This window comes from Symphalangus syndactylus, chromosome 1, assembly GCF_028878055.3.
Source record: "Symphalangus syndactylus isolate Jambi chromosome 1, NHGRI_mSymSyn1-v2.1_pri, whole genome shotgun sequence".
In the NCBI taxonomy this organism is placed as follows: domain Eukaryota; kingdom Metazoa; phylum Chordata; class Mammalia; order Primates; family Hylobatidae; genus Symphalangus; species Symphalangus syndactylus.
In genome coordinates, this window is record NC_072423.2 from 24465917 (window position 1) to 24486523 (window position 20607).

Here is a 20607-nt window from a genome sequence, read left to right on the forward strand (position 1 = left end):
TGAGCCACTGCACCTGGCCAATCATTTTCAAATTAATTCAGAAATTACATTTTCCCTAAAATACTTCTAGATTAAAAAAAAATTAGGTAAGTGAAGCCCTTGAAACAAATCCGTTAGAGTTTATTTTAGTTTTTGAATAATCTATAAATGGAAAATTCTGTAGTTTTTTAGCTTTGTGCAATGTTTGTATTTTTATATTATGTATGACCTAACTTTAAAATTCAATCAGTCTTTTTATTTGAAACAGATTTCAAGTTATTCAGGACCTCGTCACATCAGTGTTGAACTATCCTCTGAGCCATTTTGTTGGGTACCTGTTAGTCTTTACCCTGGGAATTGAAGTATTAGTAAGTATCTTACCAGATTACAACATTCGCACATTTCTTTTATATATTTGTAACTAGTATTAAATGACCTTATTTTTCATTCCTTCTTTGGAATGCATTACTAGGTTCTCAGTTTTTTCTACCGCTATATGCTTACCGCTGGACTTACTGCCTTTGCAGCTTGGCCATTTCTCACTCGGCTGTGGACTCGAGCAAAGGTATGAGTACTAATTTCGACATAGGACAGATTAGTAACTACTTTGTTTTGACACATGTGTAACTCAAGGAACTGTTTATTTTTAAAGAAAAGGGTAGAATGTGTTCTTACATAAAAGAGCCTAGTCATATTGATAGGAGGACTGACATTACCTTTAAGGTTTCAGTAATTCACTTAGACTTTCACATCAAAATGGGCTAGTTGTGTGGTAGTTGAAATGCTATATAAGTTGTACTGATATGTCCATCTCTGAAGCATTTCCTGGATTTGTTTAGCTTCGAATATCTTGATAATGGACCAGGTGAGGAGTCGCCCAGAGCAGCACAGCCCAGTGGCTTAGGGATCTGCACTCTGTGAGTCACAGGAGACACCTCCCTCCTTACCCTGAGCCACTCAGTTTTTTTTTTTTTCTGGATAAGTATGTATTTATTATAGATTATTAAAAATATAGTCCGTCTTGATTTTCTTCCTTCAACTATATAGGGAATTACAATTTGCTTCTACAAAGAATGCTCTTATATTTCCACTTTGATACTTTTTGATAGAAGTAGCAGGAAGATATCTTCTTTCTACTCTGAGAATTTATAAAAAAATCTTCAATGAATGGGATTATCGATCTTTTAATTTGTGAGGGATCTTAATCTAATTACAAAAGTAGTTTTACTTATTTTCCTTCTGGGCTCAATCGTTTGGTGATTATTGTAGGCCACCTTTTTCATAGATGTCTTCATCAATATATGAATATATATCTTCAATAATATATGTATTAGGTTACATATATATATAACCTAAATTGAATGAAGCACTTTATGCAGGTTTAAATACTGGTTATTTTATTTACTTGTCAGGGACCTGGTACTACTTATATTTTAACTTCTCTGAGCTCTGTTTCGTCATCTGATGTATTGGGAATGATAATACCTGCCTCTTGAGGTTATTGCGAGAATTAAATGAGAAAATGCTCATATTATACCTAATACTATACCTGCTATGCAACAGGTCCTTCACAAATAGTAACTATTACTTTTTAAAGTAGTTAGGTGTTGATTCTGCTAGAAAGTATTTGAAAAATAAAATAATAAACAGCTGTAAGGCTTTGCGTTTTCCTTTTACCTTCACAGTCATATAGCCTGTGAAACACTAATGATAGTTTTCTATACTGTATTTGTCTAAAGATAACTTTTTTCTTGATTTTAGATGACCTCACTGAGTTGGACTTTCTTCTCTTTGCTCCTGGCAGTGTTCCCACTGATGCCGGTTGTAGGTCGAAAGCCAGACATCTCTCTAGTGTATGAATAATATTGTATTTTATTCTATTTTCAATACAGTTTTTTTCCTCAATTAACACTGTAAAATTTGAACCTAATCTTGGCCAAGAATTTAAAATCATGTGAACTAACGGGAATTTAAAATACCGATATCAAACCATTAGTCATGATTTTGGCCTAGATTCTAAGAGTCATTAAATCTCCTAGTAGATGCTTTCGGGCTTTCATAATGAAATTGTGCCACTGATAACTTAAAATCCTGCCCATTGTTTTTTGTTTAAGTCTAGAAAGTTTTCTTTCTTTTATACTTGGAGGAATCAGTAAAAGTTTTAGTTTCATGTGAAAAAATATTCTGTTGCCGAAACAAAAAGGTCTCAAAGCTACTGTGTTAGCCCTCTTTGCTTTAATCATGTCCACACTAAAATGTCATGTAAAAATTAAATTTTCTGCTATTCTAAATTGAATGTAAAGATCTCCGTGGGAGGAAACTATTTACCTTGCCTGGTTTCCCATGTTTAACCACTCAAATTGTTTGAAAATTCTTCTGCATATCTTACCTAAATTCCCTACTATGCTGCTGTATTTATTTCTCTTCAATAGACCTAAATAAGTGTATAAAATAACTGGTTACCTTTGCTTTTAACTGCACTTTATTGTCAAGTAAATTATGGGCTGTTTGAGTGTGTGTATGATCATTATTTCATTTAACATTTACTGTCTTATTGTCTAATCATGGGAATTAGAAATTAAATAAATCATCTTTGATACTTTCTTCAGAATGCTATAAGCATTTTTTAAAACATTTTAACCAAGTCTCTAATGGATAATGGTATATATTTTTAAATCAAGGAAGATTAATTAAATACTATTTTGTAAAAATATGTGCTGATATATGAGATTCTATACATTTTCTCCTATTTGTATGAGAATACCAATATGGAATAGATCAGGAAATATCCCAGGAAGTCACTTTATTAGCAGAGCTCAAAATAATTGTATTGAATTCTAACACCATACTATCTAAGCCATACTTTCTTAGAGTGTTACTAGGTCAAAACATTTTGCAACTGTCGTAACCTATAAGTAGTATATGAGAAAATGGATGCCAGTATTTTCATTTATTTCTTGCTTCAGATAGCTCTGTAAGCTCTTGTATTGTTCTATAAAGCCCCTTTCCTTCCCTTTGTCAGTCTCTGCCTATCAGTCCTGCTCAAGCAGTATTGGCATAGTTGAGCAGAATTTATCATATGCTAAAAGGGAAGGAAATTGTATAAATTTGCCACTTGCGTATTCTATTAAAGATGAATGTAGGAAGCAAATAAACTTGTTAAAATATGAGAAGTCTAATTTATATTTTAGAAAATTATATTGTTTCCCTCTAAATTTAAATTGCTCAGTGATTTTAAGTTTATCCTACTAGCTATATTTGCAACTTATTTATTTTGATTCCTGGTTCATGGGAAAATTTCTACTCTCCTTTTCATCTGTCACAGCATCTCCCTTCAGAAAATTACAAAGTTGTGATTTTGTGAAACATGTAAGGATACAATTAAAGGAAAAAGCAAACGTGTACAACATAGTTGTAATATCTGTTACTCCAGTGTTCTAAAGTAAAAACATATTTGCCAATAAGTTTAAATACCAAATTATTTTAAAAATTAAGAAAGAGAAAAAAAGCAAAGAATCTTGATCATATGTGACTATTTTTTCCTAAATTTTAATGATAATCCATGTTGAATATATGATTACCTTTCTCCTTAGGATTCTCAAAGAGTGTATTTGAAGCATCACAACCAACCATCAAGCATTTTTCTGGGGGTTCCTGCTTTGCATTCTTCTTAGGTGTCCAGCTCTGCTTTTTGCTCTTTTTTTTTTCTCTTCAACCAATTCCTTTTCTCTTAGTTCTATTTGTGTTCTGGATTTCATTCTCAGCATAATTCTGGCTGTGCTATGTTACTCAGATGTTAAGGAGGTGAGAAAGAGCTCAACAATAGGGCACCATTTCCTTGGTATCAGTCACCTTTGACTTTAGGAAACATAGTATACCTGGTGTGTTTCCTTACTGTTGTTTCATTAGTGTACAAATGCCTCACCTGCATGCCACCCATGTGACCAATGCCTACCCCTTCCCTCAGCCAGGAGCAGCTGAGGAAAATACCAAGGTCTGTCACAGAAGGGAGCTGTTTTTCCTGCTAGAAATAATGTGGGTTATATATGTAGATACTTTTTGCATGAGTAAGTTTCATAATCACAAAATACATGTTATAGATACTGATAATATACTTGTTTAGCTATCTTTTATATTGTAAATTTTTGTAAATTTGCCCAATTCAGGCTAAATATTATAGTATTTGATATGCCTAAAATTTTTTAAAATTAAATTATAGAAGCAAGGTAGAGATATTTAGAAAATTGTGGGGAGAGATTACAAATAACCCCATCCAGCAGTATCTTTATCCTAAGATTAAAAGTTTTCTTAAAATCTTAAAACTTAAAAGTTTCCTTAAAAATCTGAAAATGTACCCATTTTGCTACTTCCTCTTGATGAAGCCAAATGACTGAGAGGTTCTGTATTAGAGTAAGATGTTTCATATTTCCATCTGATATGTGTTCGTAAATATCTGAAGAAAATTTAAAATTGTTAATTGTATTTCAAAACAGGATGGGTGCAGGCTTGCTGGTTCTTCTGCTATCCCTGTGTGTTGTAACATCTCTCATGAAAAGAAAAGATAGCTTTATAAAGGAAGAGCTATTGGTACATCTATTACAGGTCAGTTACAGATTTTCAATACTATGTTATACCAATGATATACCAAAATGTATCTTATGGTTATATTTAATTATGTTCATAAAATGCCATTACCTTTATGCTACTTAGTATCTGCCAGCTGAGAAGAAAGCTTTCATTTAAGATGCTACATGGAAATAAGTTCTTTAAGAAGTATGAAATAGCAAAAGGTCCATAAGAGGCAGCCCAGTGATGCCTGAAGAGCAGAGGTTATGGAAACTGTATTGACCAAAAAGTTGAACTGAAAAGGGCTTCCTCTGGACTGAGATTCTACATTGTCCTCATTTGGGTCAGGGAAGATCACTTCTTTGAAGTGAAAGCAGCCTGGGGTATGTTTATATTAAGAATAGCCAGTTTAAGACTTCAGTTAATGTCCCAGGTGAAAATGAACTTCAGCATGGTTGGTGGCTTTGGTGTGGTGAAAATAACTTTGAACTTGATGTTTCAAAATTGAGTCAGTTCCCAGTTACGCTGCATACTAGATGGGTACTTTTTAGTAATTTGATTTCAGTTTGTGTGGTTTTTTTCTTTTTTGTGTGTGTGTTTTTGAGATGAAGTCTCGCTCTTGTCACCCAGGCTGGAGTGCAGTGGCGCAATCTCAGCTCAATGCAACCCCTGCCTTCCAGGTTCAAGCAATTCTCCTGCCTCAGCTTCCTGAGTAGCTGGGATTACAGGCGAGAGCCACTGCGCCTGGCTAATGTTGTATATTTAGTAGAGTCAGGTTTCACCATGTTGGCCAGGCTGGTCTTTAACTCCTGACCTCAGGTGATCCACCCGCCCCGGCCTCCCAAAGTCCTGGGATTACAGGCGTGAGCCACCACACCCAGCCACTTCAGTATGTTTTTAATCTGTAGAGGTAATATCTGATAGGGTTGTGACAGAGATCATATCATGTGATAGTCTATAAAATGACAACTTTTTCCATAGATAACGATGGAAAACATCTGTTTTTCTTTTTAACTGAATAAATAAATAACCACGTCTAGACCACAGACAAAAAGCAAAACTCATATGAGTCTTCTCAAAAAATTTCCTCAAGAATAGAGCTGGGATAGTAGATGGTATTTCCAAGAACACTCTGAAATAAAAATATACAACATTTGAAAGATTACATCACAAGTTAAATTCATTTTCGGAGAGCAACAGGGAACTTATAAAAAGAGAAGAATTTTTTTGTCAAAAATCCTGTCAAGCCATTGGAACATATGTTTCTTTTTAAATGGTACTCTGACTGGCTTTACACTTAAGCCATAGTAGCTTTGACAGAATGTATCCAGAATAATAAGTACTTTGACAGAAGTGAATGTTTCTGAATCTCTCTCTAGGGTAGCCAAGAATATCATGCTAACATTCTTATGTGCTTTGTTAGACATACCCCTGAGTATTAGGTAACTCTGTTACAAAATTCGTTTTTGCATTAGGTTTATCAACTTGCATCAGTTCCTGTACTGTCCACTGTATTTCATTGATTCCAAGATACACATTTTTTCCACATTTTAATATCTCAGAAATAAGAATGTCTTACATTCTTGCTAGTTGTAGTCTTTTACTACCTTCTCTTTTTTTAACCTATTTCGTCTTTGTCTTTAGGTGCTGAGCACAGTGCTCTCCATGTATGTTGTGTGTAGCACCCAGAGTAGTCTACTCAGGAAGCAAGGACTGCCTCTTATGAATCAAATTATTAGCTGGGCAACATTAGGTAAGAGGCCGCTCAAACCAAGTGACGTAATTTGACATCAACTTAGTTATTTTAAAATGATCTGTTTATGTCTGTATCATTGTTATTGAAAGAAATAATTTTGTCGCAGGAAAATAATAATAACTAGCTATTATTTCTATCTGTTGCTGGAATTTAACAAAGAGAATTCTTGTGTTCGTGCATGTGTTAATAAGATAATTTGATAGAATATTTATGACCTGATAATAAAGCTATGTATTTATTAACATCTCATAAGATTCGACTAAGTGATTCCAAAAGAGAAAAGGGTGAAGAGGATCTTAGGCTTCATTTTCATGCCAATTCATAAATTCTCTGTTCTTACACAGGGACTGGGAAATGTTTAAATTTTATCTGTTTCCCTTCCTGAAAATAACATCGACTATTATACCTTACATATTTTTTAAAGCTAGTTAGACATTTGAAAGCATATTTTTCTATGTAGTCCTCTTAATTAGGAATGTTGGAATATATGTGTGAAGCAAACATGTAATTTAAGGACTTAGGTTTTCCCTTCCAGTTGGAAGACAAGAGCAAGTTTTGAGCCCAAGATTTTTGTTCCGAAAAAACACTTTGTAATGCCTGTGAATAATTTGACATATGCTTTAACTTTTACATCTTTTGATGATTTTTGTTGTTTGGGTCATGCGGGCCCAACCCTCATGAATGGCTGTACTAACTTACATTCCCATAAACAATGTACAAAGGTTCCCCCTTCTCCACATCATTGCCAGCATCTGCTATTTTTTATCTTTTTGATAATAGCAATTCTAACTGGGGTGAGATGATATCTCATTGTGGTTTTGATTTGCATTTCTTTGAAGATTAGTAATAGTGAATATTTTTTCATATACCTGTTGGCCATTTGTATGTCTTCTTTTGAGAAATGTCTCTTCAGATCATTTGCCCATTTTTTAGTTGGATTAATAGGTTTTTTTGCTGTTGAATTGTTTGTACTTTTTATATATTTTGGTTATTAATTCCTTGTCAGATGGGTAGTTTGCAAATATTTTCTCCCATTCTGTAGGTTGTCTCTTCACTCCGTTGATGGTTTCCTTTGCTATGCAGAAGCTTTTTAGCTTGATATAATCCCCTTTGTCTACTTTTGCTTTTGTTGCCTGTGCTTTTGAGGTCTTACCCAAAATATCTTTGTCAGACTACTGTCCTGAAGTGCTTTCCAAATGTTTTCTTCTAGTAATTTATGGTTTCAGGTCTTACATTTAAGCCTTTAATCCATTTTGAGTTGATTTCTTTTTTATGTGGTAAGAGATAAGGGTCTTGTTTTATTGTTTTGAATATGGATATTCTATTTTCCTAGCACCATTTATTGGAGAGACGGTCCTTTCTTCAATGTATGTTCTTGGTGCCTTTGTCTAAATGAGTTGGCTATAAATATGTGGATTTATTTCTGGGTTCTCTATTCTATTCCATTCATCTAAGTGTCTGTTTCTATGCCAGTACCATGCTGTTTGGGTTACTATAGCTTTATAGTATACTTTGAAATCATGCCTTCAGCCTGACTTCATGATGCCTCCAGCTTTGTTCTTTTTTTAAAAGCTTAGGATTGCTTTGGCTATTCGGAGTCTTTTGTGGGTCCATATGAATTTTAGGATTTTTTTTTCTATTTCTGTGAAGGATGTCATAATTTTTGTTTTATATATGTTGCTTGAAGCAAAATATTCATAACTATTACATTATCATTGTGGAATGTCACTTTTAACATCACAAAGTGTTCTCCTTTGCCTTATTGATTGTTTTTGGTCTAAAGTATACTTTGGTATCAGGATTGCAACTCTAGATTTTGTGCTGTTTCCATTTGCCTTTATTTTTAGCCTTTTTGAATCACTGTGTTTTAAGTTTAGTTCCTGTATTCTGCGTAGAGTTAGGTTTTGCTTTATATGCCAATTTGACAATTTTTTTTCTTTTAAATAAAAAGGTGAGTTGAGCTCATTCATGTTTACTAACATGACTTGTAGGCTTGTTCTCAAGAAGCATATAAAACACTGCATAATGTGTAAGTGTGCTCTACTACAACAAATTGAAGATTCTGTCAAGAAGATTCTGTCAAATCTTATGTTGTAGTAGAGCACACTTATACATTATGCAGTGTTTTATATGCTTCTTTCTCTATTTGGAGTATCCTATATGATTTTATTTATTGTCCTTATTGATTTGATTATTGTTTTGGAATGGTGAGGAGGAGATTCAGAATCAGTTTACTGCTATTGTTCGCCAAACATGAAAGTTTCTCTGGGCATGTATTTTAAACAGGATCTTTCATCCTTGGGATTGGTAGAGCTAGGTTCTAGAGGATACCTACAAAATGATGTAAGTCATGAAATAGTTAACTCATAGGTAAGTCATCAGTGTCTCCAAAGATCTCTTTTAGGCACAGATACACCATAGTCTAGCTTTAATGAGCATTTTTGCTTAATATGCTATGATCTCCAAATGGATGGTATATTTTGAAATTGGTTCTACTTATGTCATTTAGAATAGAGACTCTTATTTCCCCTTTATTACCATATTAATCATTTAGACAAAAGTAAAACAAGGACAGAAAATGTGTACAGTTTTACAGAAGAGGTCTCGTTTGAACTGACTTTTATTATTTGCTTTTTTTTTTTTTATTTCTTAACAACCACCGTATGTCCAACAGATTAACTGACTTTTAAAATCAGACACATTGAAATGTTATTCCTTCCAGTTAAAATATGTATCAGTTTATTATGATTGGAACTACACATCTGGAAAAAAAGTCAGAAGCTACTCATCTAAGGGTATTAAAAAATATAACTTCATAGTCTTAAATCTTGCAGTGACTTGACTTTAGATGAAATTGACATTACATGTAACTTAATTTAGAAGATGTTGACTAATAATAATAACCACAGGTAACAGTTACTAAGCACTACGTGCTAGGCACTATGCTCAGGGAACATTATACAGGTGAAATTGTATTTAATCTTCACAACTTTTTAATGTTATCTCTATTTGACAGGTGGGTAAATTTCTGCTTGGATCAGTTAATGAACTTGCCCTATAGTTTAAACAGTTAGTAAGTGATTCAGCCGGGATTTCATCCCAACTTGTCTATCTTCAAACTCTAGAGCACTAGGGGTATTAGGAAGTTATGCAAATTTCCTCCCCAGAATAGAGAGGGAGGAGTTTATGTTTTGCCACCCCACCCACTTCGTTTGCCCTTCCTCCACTTGGGTAGTTGCTTTTATTATCCCGGGGGAGAGTCGATACAACTCTCATGCATGGTGAAGTCATTCGTGTTTCTCTTTTCCAAGGGGCATACTGCAACTGTCAGTGCATACTTTACAGTGGGAAAACTTGGAGAAGGAATGGGTTAGGAAAAAATCAGTTTCTGAGGAGTAAGTTGTCTTTGAACTAAGATATAAATGCCTAATTAAGCAAAGAGTGCTAAATCTTGAGTAATACTTTTATTTCATTAGAAAATAGTTCATTTTTGAGTTAATATTATTACAGTTATCTGGGCTGTATATAAATTGAGAAAATATGAGCGTAGTTAAAACAATGAAATGTAATGTTAATTAAAAATGTGAGGCTTGACTGTGACTGGGGAAATGTAGCCTCATGTTCAAGGTCACAAAACAATAAATGCCATAAATGATACTAGATTATTCAGGGCTTCTACAGTAACTTTTTTTTTTTTTTTTTTTTAAGATGGAGTTTCACTCTTATCACCCAGGCTGGAGTGCAGTGGTGCAATCTCGGCTCACTGCAACCTCTGCGTCCCAGGTTCAAGCGATTCTCCTACCTCAGCCTCCTGAGTAGCTGGGATTACAGGCGCCTGCCACCACACCCAGCTAATTTTTGTATTTTTAGTAGAGACGGGGTTTTATCATGTTGGCAAGGCTGGTCTTGAACTCCTGACCTCAGGTGATCTGCCCACCTTGGCCTCCCAAAGTGCTGAGATTACAGGTGTAAGCCATCACGCCTGGCCCTACGCTAACATTTTTTTTGTGTCTCTTGTACTGACAAATGACCTGTTCTGTTTCATTGCAGCCTCTTCCTTGGTTGTGCCACTACTGAGTTCTCCAGTTCTCTTTCAGCGATTGTTCAGCATACTTCTTTCATTGATGTCAACCTACCTACTTCTAAGCACAGGGTATAAACTTTTTAACAATTTAATTTTATAGCAGCAAGTTTTAAATGATATATTGATATTTTCTCTATTAGTATTTAACTTCTGGAAATGAAAAATGTTTTCTAAATGTTGAGGGATACGTTATAAATATTTTCTTCTCTGTGAGAACTGTATCTGACTTGATCTGTAATCTTCTGTTTTCTTTTTTTAAAATCCATTTCATGGTATTGCTTGCTGTCTTTGTCTTTCTCTTTTCTGAAGTTGCTAAAATATCATTTAACTATAATGTTAAAAAATTCTGATTGATTATGGAAGAATTTTGTCTCATTGATTTTTATTTTTATTGCATTCCTTGTATTCATTTTAAATTATGCTTTGATTTGTCCATTCTTCTTTGAATATAGTATTTTTTTAATCTTACACATCTCACAGTTCAAATATTCATTTGATTCAGAGAACCTTCAGAATATTTTCCCAAAACTTTTAAAGATTTTTATTTAAGATTGAAATTTTCTTACCAAAACAAAACAAAACAAAAAATCAGCAGCTTGACTTGGGGTGAATCCCAAAGCATTTTCTAGAACTCAATGAAGACAGGGATACACTCTGTCCATTAACTTTGAAGAATTCTTTTCTTGCTTTTGAATTTTGTCCTTACTTAAATCTTTATGAGGGTAAGAAATGTGCACATTATAACAAACAATGACTAGAACAAACAGTGAATAAACACCACTCATAAACAGTTTGAATTTTGGCCCAAATACAGAATCTTGATTGAAGTTAGACTAAACCTAGGGATTCACCATTATGCTATGAGATTATTCACAGTTCAAATAATTTTGTAAAGCCATTTGGGGTCTAACGCTCGGGTTCTCCCTTTTGGAAACTTAGTTGTCGTAGTTCAAAATTAGAGAGATGTTCTCAAAGTCTTCCCACAGTAGACTTTAACACCCTAAGTGACCTAGACCCCAGGAGTTCTTGTAGTCTCATATAAGAGATGATCCAGTGGGGCCCTAAACCTTTTTTTCACCAAAGCTGTCTATCTCCTTTTGTTTCCCTTCCCCCTGCCTAACCAGATGTGGGCCACAGCTCTGAAGATGTGATATGAATGTCATGGAAATTTTTCCCAGTTACCTAATAAGATTTTAAGATAGGCTTCCTTTGAGATATAGACCTTTGAAATAGAACTTTAAAATAAAACTGGAAATTTATGAGCATCTGTTATTCAAGAGTGATGAACATCATGAAAGCTTAAAATCTTTCACAGTTTTCCCCCTTTATTAGTGAAATTTCAGGCTAAATTTGTTAAATTAGAATCTATGAGAGTAAAAATGAATTCGACTATGCACAAGTTTTTAATCTATATAAGGAAGCAGAAGTTAAAATAATTTCTATTCTAACCTACCATTTCAGGGAGACGCGTGAGTTTTATTAAGAGATCACACCCGGAGGTTGACTTAAGGAAATAAATGTTTGAAAGCATCCAGAAATGTGTACTAACTTCTGTACAGTCTCTTAATCAATAGGCCTTTCTCTTTTTTGAACTTTCAAATTCTAAAGCAATAAACAGATTTAAAGGGATGTGTAGTTGATTAAAAAATGTAAACAAATATAAAAATAGATCTGATTTGCTGGATTAGAAAAGGAGAGAAAGAAGCAAGGATAATTGAAGTTTAATTTTGAATGAAAAAGCTATTTCATAATGTAGCATGAGTTAATCATGTAACTTACATAGGGGATAAGTATTTTAAATCATCAATTTAATAGTCATAGGAGATGCCAAAACAAATTATCATAATAAGCATAATCATAATCATAACTTATTTTAAGAAAATCTAAAAAGTGAAAATTTATACCTAAAATCAGAATAAGGCACTATATGACCTTGTTAATGAATTCATTAAGAGATATATTATTCAACATCAGAAAGTATATCTAGCTTTGCCAAAAAAAATTAAAAAGAGTATCTTGAAATAGCACAGTTCAGTCATTTCAATCAGTACATTTTCTCAGTGTCAAATCAGTTTTGCAAAACATAGTCCACCTGTTATGATTCAACCTCACCATTTTGGATGACCTGGAGGGTTCTCTATGTAAATTAGTGAATATTCAGAATTACAGAATATTTAAAAGAAATGTAGTTATATTATAATATAGAAAGACAGCAATAGTAATCCTAAATTCTTACAATGCATCCTTGATTTCTTGAATAAAGAAGATTCATTTTTAATCAGCACTTAATTATTTTTATGCAAATGGAGCTATTGTAATACTTGAAAATAGTTTGTTCTCTTGGTTAAAGTTGGTTAAACATTTCCCTCTGAAATTTTCTTTGCATTATTCCTTTGCTTAGCAAACTATAATACAAAGCTAAATGCCTTGTCAGCCCTATTCAATTTGCACAGAGACCAAACCAGCAGATCCTAATTTAGTAAGTTTTCATTATGTTCTCCCTGAGCCTGTGATGACATTTCATTGATATTTCAGTTTATTAATGCAGATATACAGACTTTATACGAACTATTGATTGTCTTAAGAGATAAAGTCCCATAGGAAGATTATCTTTATCTGGTTTATTCATCTCCATTTTACAAAAGAAAGTGATCATAATGTATAGTTTTTGAAAGGAAATAAATTCTACTATTTGTAGAACTATGACATTTATGTTTTTAAATATTAGGAAACAATAACTTCATATATAACTGCAAATCTTTAAAAAAATTATGGTCCCCTTTTGTTCAGAGTATGAAGCTTAATTCAATTAATCAACAGTTGTTTTTTCTTTCATATCTCCAGTGTCCAGAGCACTATGCAATCACACAGAGAGAACCATTAGTGTACTGCTAGTGTACAATAGAGTTATAACCTGCTATAAAATAAGAACTATATTTTACTGTGTTAGGCAATTACAAAATCAAACAATTAAGTTACTGTGAGTTAATGAAGTTGTGAATTGTATGAAATGAAGACTGACTAGAGAAAGAGCTTGAATAGGAAAGCTGAGTTAGTGCCATCAAGGACGTTGAACTGAACTTTAAAGAAAGGCCAGGGATACAAGCATTCTAAATATTTGTTTTTCAATTTTTAAAAAGTCATTGGAAAAATAGTGTCATCACATTATCAAAAGTAGGGATAAGGGATAAAATCACGTATTAACTCCACTCTTGTTAATGTTCTGTTATATTTCTGGTGTTACCCCTGTATTTGTCTTTTTAACATAAAATTAATCACAGTACATGTTCTATTTTGGATCTTTTTTTCTAATTAACATTATTTCAGAAGCATTTTCTAGGTGGCTCCTAGGCTTCCTAGCCACCATTTTAATAGATATTTAATGTTTCATGATATGGATTTTGTTTCAACTTTTTATTATCACAAATAATATTTTGAGTTATGTTTTTATGCATAAGCTTTTTCATAGTCTGGATTATTTCCTTCGTTCACTTCTCATATAGTGTATGTGGGCCATTGGGTATGAACTTTCTTTTTTTAACTTGTAATTGTCTTAAGAACAATGCCAATGTATAGTATCTACAACAAACTATATATGAGGGGTACTATTTCATCATATCTGTAACAGATATGTAACAGTATTTGGTATTTCCATTTTTAAATAAGAATATCAAATGTTATATTAACAGGTCAAACGTGGCACTGCTTTGTACAGTTTTCTGTACTTGTTTTACTCATGATATTTTCTCATGTGTGTAGTATCTGTTCATATCCCTGGGCCTTCTAAGTCTTATGTATCAAGTGATTTGTGTATGCTTTCTGAAACCTGAATCTTTCCTTCTGCCCAGTCTTCAGTGTTATAATTTTATAATTTGTAATAGTGTTTAAAGTGTTTGGAGTTTTTTTGCTTTCTTATCTTTAGGAAATAGTGGCATATGGTGTAGAGTTCAGTAGTTGAAAGACTCAAAAAGGAAATAAGGCTTTGTTTTGTTTTGTAACTTCTGATTAGATAAATAACTCACTCAGCAAATATTTGTGAGCTGGGCCAGCAGTGGTGATGAGACAGACAGACTTGGTTTTCAAAGATTTTATAAAGTAATAATAGATGCATACAGGTAAACATGTGATTAAGATGGTGTAAGTACTATAATAGAGCATTTAGGGATTATGAAGGTGGAACATTCATCCCAGACAAAGCGGAAACTGTTTAGAAAAGGCTTCTATCACTGTGTTGTCTCATGAGCATTTCTTCTTTGTTTTTGTGTCCATTTTACACTCCAGCCTGTAGGTGTACCACACATTTAATCATTCCCCTGTGGACATGTAGGTTGTTTTCTGTTGCCCCCTTCTGTAAACAATATTACAACAGATATCTTTGTAATGGAAATTGTAGCACGTGTCTGCTTATTTTCTCAGGGTAAATTTTTAGAAATGGCCTTCTTGCATTATAGTATATGAATATTTTTGAGATTCTTAATACGTAGTATCAGATAGTCTTCCAGAAAGTGTATATTCCTATAGAGAGCATATGAGAGTTCCTTTTTCATCGCGTTCTTGTCAACACTGTTTTGTTTTTGAGACAGAATCTCACACTGTCACCTGGGTGGGAGTGCAGTGGCGTGATCTCAGCTTAATGCAACCTCTGCCTCCCGGGTTCATGTGATTCTCCTGCCTCAGCCTCCTGAGTTAGCTGGGATTACAGGCGCACACCACCACGCCCGGCTAATTTTTTGTATTTTTAGTAGAGACAGGGTTTCACTATGCTGGCCAGACTGGTCTTGAACTCCTGACCTAGTGATCTGCCTGCCCCGGCCTGCCAAAGTGCTGGGATTACAGGCATGAGCCACCATGCCTGGCCAACACTGTTGTTTTAATATTGGCAAATATGATACATCACCATTGTTTTCATTTCCATATGTTATCAATAAGGTCAAACATAATTTTCATGTTTGTGTTCTTGTTGCGCCCATTTTTTTAAAAATTTAGAGTGTTCCTTTTCCTCTTCTATGTATGTTAATAATTTTACCTCAAGAATTATCTTTTTACCTTTGTCTTCATGCCTTCTTTCTCTTTTATGTATATCTGTCATTCGCTTTATGAATGGCTTTTATATATTTCTATTATTTTAAACACATAATTATCTCAAGATTTCATATCACTCAAAAAAGATGATGTTGGAGTTAAAATTTAAATATTACTTTCCTACTTTCTTCTTAAGTTTTGTAATATTGTGACTTAGAAGTATTATCTAATTATTTTAATTTTGAGAAAGACCTCAGTGTAAATTTGCATTTTTACTTATTTTACTGTTTTTTTCTTTTCATTTCTACCTTTCCCCACCTGTTAGGTATGAAGCTCTCTTTCCACTAGTGTTGTCTTGTTTGATGTTTGTCTGGATAAACATAGAACAAGAAACTCTACAACAATCTGGTGTTTGCTGTAAACAAAAGGTAGCTAGTCAAAGTCATTGTTGTTTTTATTTGAGACTATTAGTCTCTATCCTATAAGGAAGTTGCAATGTTATTTCAAAAATTCTTTCTACTTAAAATTTCAGTGTTAAAAAATTTTAGTTATTTGGCATTAATAATTAAGTTAAACTTAATAATAGATAAGGAAGATTTTTTACTTATCACAGAAAAGCACAATTTTGTTGTTGTATAGGTTGGGCTTTTCTTAGTGACTACTTGAGAATCATTGATTTAAAAAAAGTAAATGTAAGTGAAGGAATAGAGAAAAGAATGCTTTTTATCTTATTTTCTTCATATTTCACATCCAATTTTTCCTTCCGTCAATTTATCTTAGAAGAATTTTTATGTTGTCACAAGTCAATTTATGAATTTGATTATAAGGTGACATTTAAGTTTCTATTGTTGTTTTTCACTTTCTGGTCATCCTGATCCAAATTGCTTATTCTGCTGCCTTAATGATTGTGGCCTCAGTCCAAATCTTAGACTGTGTATGCAACACATAATACTTTGAGTTGGCTAAAATCCAACCAGTTTTTAAGGATACCTTTACCATGGTGGGCTACAGAGTTAAATTGATGTTTCTTGTCTATATTTAGAGCTGATGGTAATTCTGAGAAATTGGTGATATAATATTTGCTATTTTACTAAGGTCGGATAAAATGAATATTACAGAAAATACTTTCATAGTTGATCCATCGTTATCTGGCTCCAGTTGAGTTTGTGGCTTGTTATTGATAATTCAGAATGATTAATTTCAATAAAGAAACTTTATTGAGGCATATTTAATAATTACTGGTTTTAAACTTTTAGTCCTTGAATATTAAAATAATACATGAAAAGCAGTTTTGAGCAGATTCATGTAAATACTCAGAGATTAGCCTTAATATTAAATATTTCATCAGGCTGAGGATTATTGTGTTACTTTTTAAATTCTATGTTTTTAACTAAAAGCAAATGTATCTCATTCTAGAAAAGAGTATTAAAACATCCCAAGAACTTACTAGAAAGTTACATGGGAGGTAGGAGTGGGGAAAGTCTACTTTTAAACTCACCCATTAGTGTTCTGTTTGTGGAGGGTGACTAAGCAAGAGTGCACTCACCTGTTGGATTGAGTGGCTTTCTATTCTACCAAAGACAGGAATATGTTGCTTTTTTATAGAAGGAAAATTTCTCTGCAAATAGAATTAATAGAGGGACAAATAAACACACATTTAATTTTACCATGCCTTTTAATATGATACCATATCTAGATTTAAGATGATCAGGACACTCTGAGAAATTAGTCTTTGAAAAGGGAAGAATTATATAGAGATTTTAAAATGAAGCATTTATATAAGAAAGAGCTCTATTCTCACTTTTATTACACATATAGCAACCCTACAACTGTGTACTATATATTATTAGCAACATATTTTACCTTTTGGCAGGTTTTATTAAGGTGTAATTAAACCCTAGGGAAAGATTTATTGTTTATTGTTTATTTTTTAATTTTTTGTCAGCACAGGGCATGTTTCTAGCCATTGTAACTTAGCCATTGTAAGTTTGCCTTCAAATATAGAAATAAGCCAACTGTTATTGTGCATTAATATTTTCCTTATTATCTCACAGCTCACCAGTATCCAGTTCTCTTATAATACTGATATAACTCAGTTTCGACAGCTATATCTGGATGATATCCGTAGGGCCTTTTTCCTTGTATCCTTTGTGGAGACTTTGGTTTAAAGAGCTGCAACTCCCACTTAATGGAGTAAGAAGACATGGAAGGTGTTTCTGCCCCTCACTTAATAGTGGTGTTAAGTACTTTAACCTCCCTGAACTATAGTTTTCTCATGTAATTAACATTAAAAATTATTTTGAACTATAGAAAAGTATAAAGAATTATATGTATGTACATATATATTTCTGCTATTCAGATATTAGCCATTAGTACTTTGTCACATATGTTTTTTGAAAATGTGTTTTTAAGAAATTAAAACATTAGAGCTAAAGCCAAAGTCTTTCAACTCCCAACTTCAATCTAATGTCTCACATCCTGGAAGAAACCACAATTATGAGTTCATATCTCTTTATGTACATTTTATTCTAAACTCACATTACATAACATCTGTCTCACAAAGGTTTTTGGATCACCTCAGAGGCAATGTTGTGAAAGTTGTTAGTAGCAGAAGTTTGAAAGACAGTATAGCAGAGGAAAGTCTTAGTTTGGAAAGGCTGACTGACTAGCTGCAAGAAATCATAGGGATGTATTTCCTTTATTTTATTTTATTCAGCTTTATTGAATTTTTATTGAATAAAAAATTATATATATTTAAGGTGTATATTTTGATGTTTCGATATATGTATACATTGTAAAATGATCACCACAATCAAGCCAATTATCTTATCGATTGCCTCATATACTTACTGTTTTTTCTTTCTTTCTGTTTTTGCAGTGAGAACACTTAAGATCAGCTCTCTTAGCGCATTTCAAGTATACAATACCATGTTACTGACTATAGTCACCATGCTGTACATTTCATCTCCAGACCTTATTCATCTTGCACAACTGAAACTTCATACACTTTCACCAACATTTCCCCTTTCCCCACTCCTCTCAGCCCTCGGCAACCATCATTCTACTCTCTTAAGTGTAACTATTTTACTTTTGCTAGCTGTAGGAGTTCCTCTTATGTTTTGAATATTAACCCCTTATCAGATACATGGCTTGTAAGTATTGGAGGCATTTTCTTTGAGCTGACCATGGTGCAGAGTCTAGACCTCAGGTACCGAAAATAAATATTCCATCCTCTCTGTCTCTTGCTTTCACTGTTTTGCTTTCTTTCTCTCTTTACAGGTTCCTTCTAATCAGCTAATACTAATAAAGCTCTTTACCCACTGAACCTTGCATTTCCCTAAATTATAATTTCATCTTGTCCTTTCTGTTTAATTTTTTGAAAGAAAAATTTATAGTTGCTGCCATTATTTTCTCTCCATGTATATGCCATATCCACAAACCTCTAACAATGCCTGGCATGTAATAGTGCTCTATCAGTATTTGTCAGATGTATCTGCCGAAGTTGTACTGTCAGTGGTCTGCAGAGGCTTCCTGATCACTCAAATCTATTCAGTTTCCCTGACCGCACTTTAACATTCAAGTCTATGTTTTCTCTTTCTTTTCCCTTCACATCCAAGACACAGTAAAGGTTTTCTTCTAAGATTTGTATATCATTTCTATTCTTCTTCTCTATAATTACTTCTTTTGCCTGATCTTCAGCCATACTTTTTTCTCCATGCACCACCATTAACCTTCTCTTATTGTGCCTGTTTTATGCCATATTTTCCTGTAACTTTGGTAGACACTTCTGTGCAAACAACTCTAAGATGTGTTTTTCCAAACTTGACCTCTTTTGTGACCTCAAGGACCACATGTCTAACATTCAGCTGGGCATCACCAAATATGTGTCCCAAACTGACTAACAACTGCCACTCCTCTTCAAAGTCACTGTCTCTGGCAGGCCTTATTTCATTTAATGGCATCACCGTACTCCCAGTCCCCAAGACACCCAACTTGTTGTCATATTTAACTGCTCCTTGTCCACTTCTAAAGTCCCTGTGGCTCTCTTCACTCTTGATCTTCATTCCCACTGCAGCAGTTCACACTTCCTTATCTCTGACATAGACTACTGAAATTGCTCCCAACTTAAATTTTCTGCCTCCAATTATTTGTCTCCCTTATCTGAATATCACACAGTCACTGGTGTTTCTTGATTATAACACTAGCCTAAAAGATTTGCTACTCTTCACTGTATCCACAATAAAGTTCAGGCTTTTTAAAAAAAAAAAAAAATGAAACAAAAAACGGAGTCTTATTCTATCGCTAGGCTGGAGTGCAATGGCACAATCTTGGCTCACTGCAACCTCTGCCTCACAGGTTCAAGTGATTCTCCTGCCTCAGCCTCCTGAGTAGCTGGGACTATAGGCACGCACCACCAGGCCCGGCTAATTTTTGTATTTTTAGTAGAGACGGGGTTTCACCATGTTGGCCAGGATGGTCTTGATCTCTTGACCCCGTGATCCACCTGCTTCAGCCTCCCTAAGTGCTGGGATTACAGGCGTGAGCCACTACGCCTGGCCCAGTTCAGGCTTTTTATTAATACACCACCAATCTATATTTCTTGCTTCATCTTTCACCATATCCTTCAATGAAGTCTAAGCTCCTATCTATCAAGGCTTTTTACTCTTTCTTGGCGATGTCACTTTTTTCTCACTGTTCTTTACCTTAAAATGTCTCTCCTCTATTTCTGTCATCATATCTTAGTCACCATTTGAGTATTTTGAGACTATTTTATTTATGTTTATATTCTTAGTGCCTATCTCTGTCTCTGACATATACTAGACAATAAACGTTGGTCGCCTAGATGATTCGTTGAATCACTGAATCCATGAATATATTAAAGGCTCAGCTCACCAACTCAAATGCCTCTTTTTCACTGAAAATTGTCATGATTCATACTTCCTCTTCGGTGTTGCTTCACCATTTTTTGTGGGTGTCTATAGTAATAAAAGGGCTAACACTTATCAAGCCCTTTCAGTGGGCTAGGCACCATTTTAAGTGCTTTGCTAGCAGTAAGTTCTTGGACACTAAGATTATTATCAATGTTTTTTTGCTTTACTAATACAAATGTAAGTTTAAGAAATGTCAAAAAGATGTTCAGCGTTTTCTCATGTGTCATTCTCTATTGAATTATTTTAAAACATGGTATCTTGTTTCTTCC

General features: G+C 33.8%; 1 protein-coding gene across 9 annotated transcripts in view; it reads left to right on the plus strand.

The window, feature by feature from the left end:
• Window positions 1-20607, plus strand: part of PIGN (phosphatidylinositol glycan anchor biosynthesis class N) — a 140748-nt gene that overhangs the window by 84001 nt on the left and 36140 nt on the right. For 8 of the 9 annotated variants that reach the window (XM_055297343.2, XM_063639679.1, XM_063639818.1 and 5 more), the window contains 8 exons: window positions 248-347; window positions 452-544; window positions 1741-1832; window positions 4473-4581; window positions 6190-6298; window positions 10352-10454; window positions 15733-15835; window positions 17462-17548. In XM_055297343.2, the coding sequence (XP_055153318.1) occupies window positions 248-347; window positions 452-544; window positions 1741-1832; window positions 4473-4581; window positions 6190-6298; window positions 10352-10454; window positions 15733-15835; window positions 17462-17548 (796 nt within the window). Of the gene's footprint in view, window positions 1-247; window positions 348-451; window positions 545-1740; window positions 1833-4472; window positions 4582-6189; window positions 6299-10351; window positions 10455-15732; window positions 15836-17461; window positions 17618-18285; window positions 20253-20607 lie in introns of those variants that run through there. The other variant, XM_063639966.1, reaches the window with a different exon arrangement.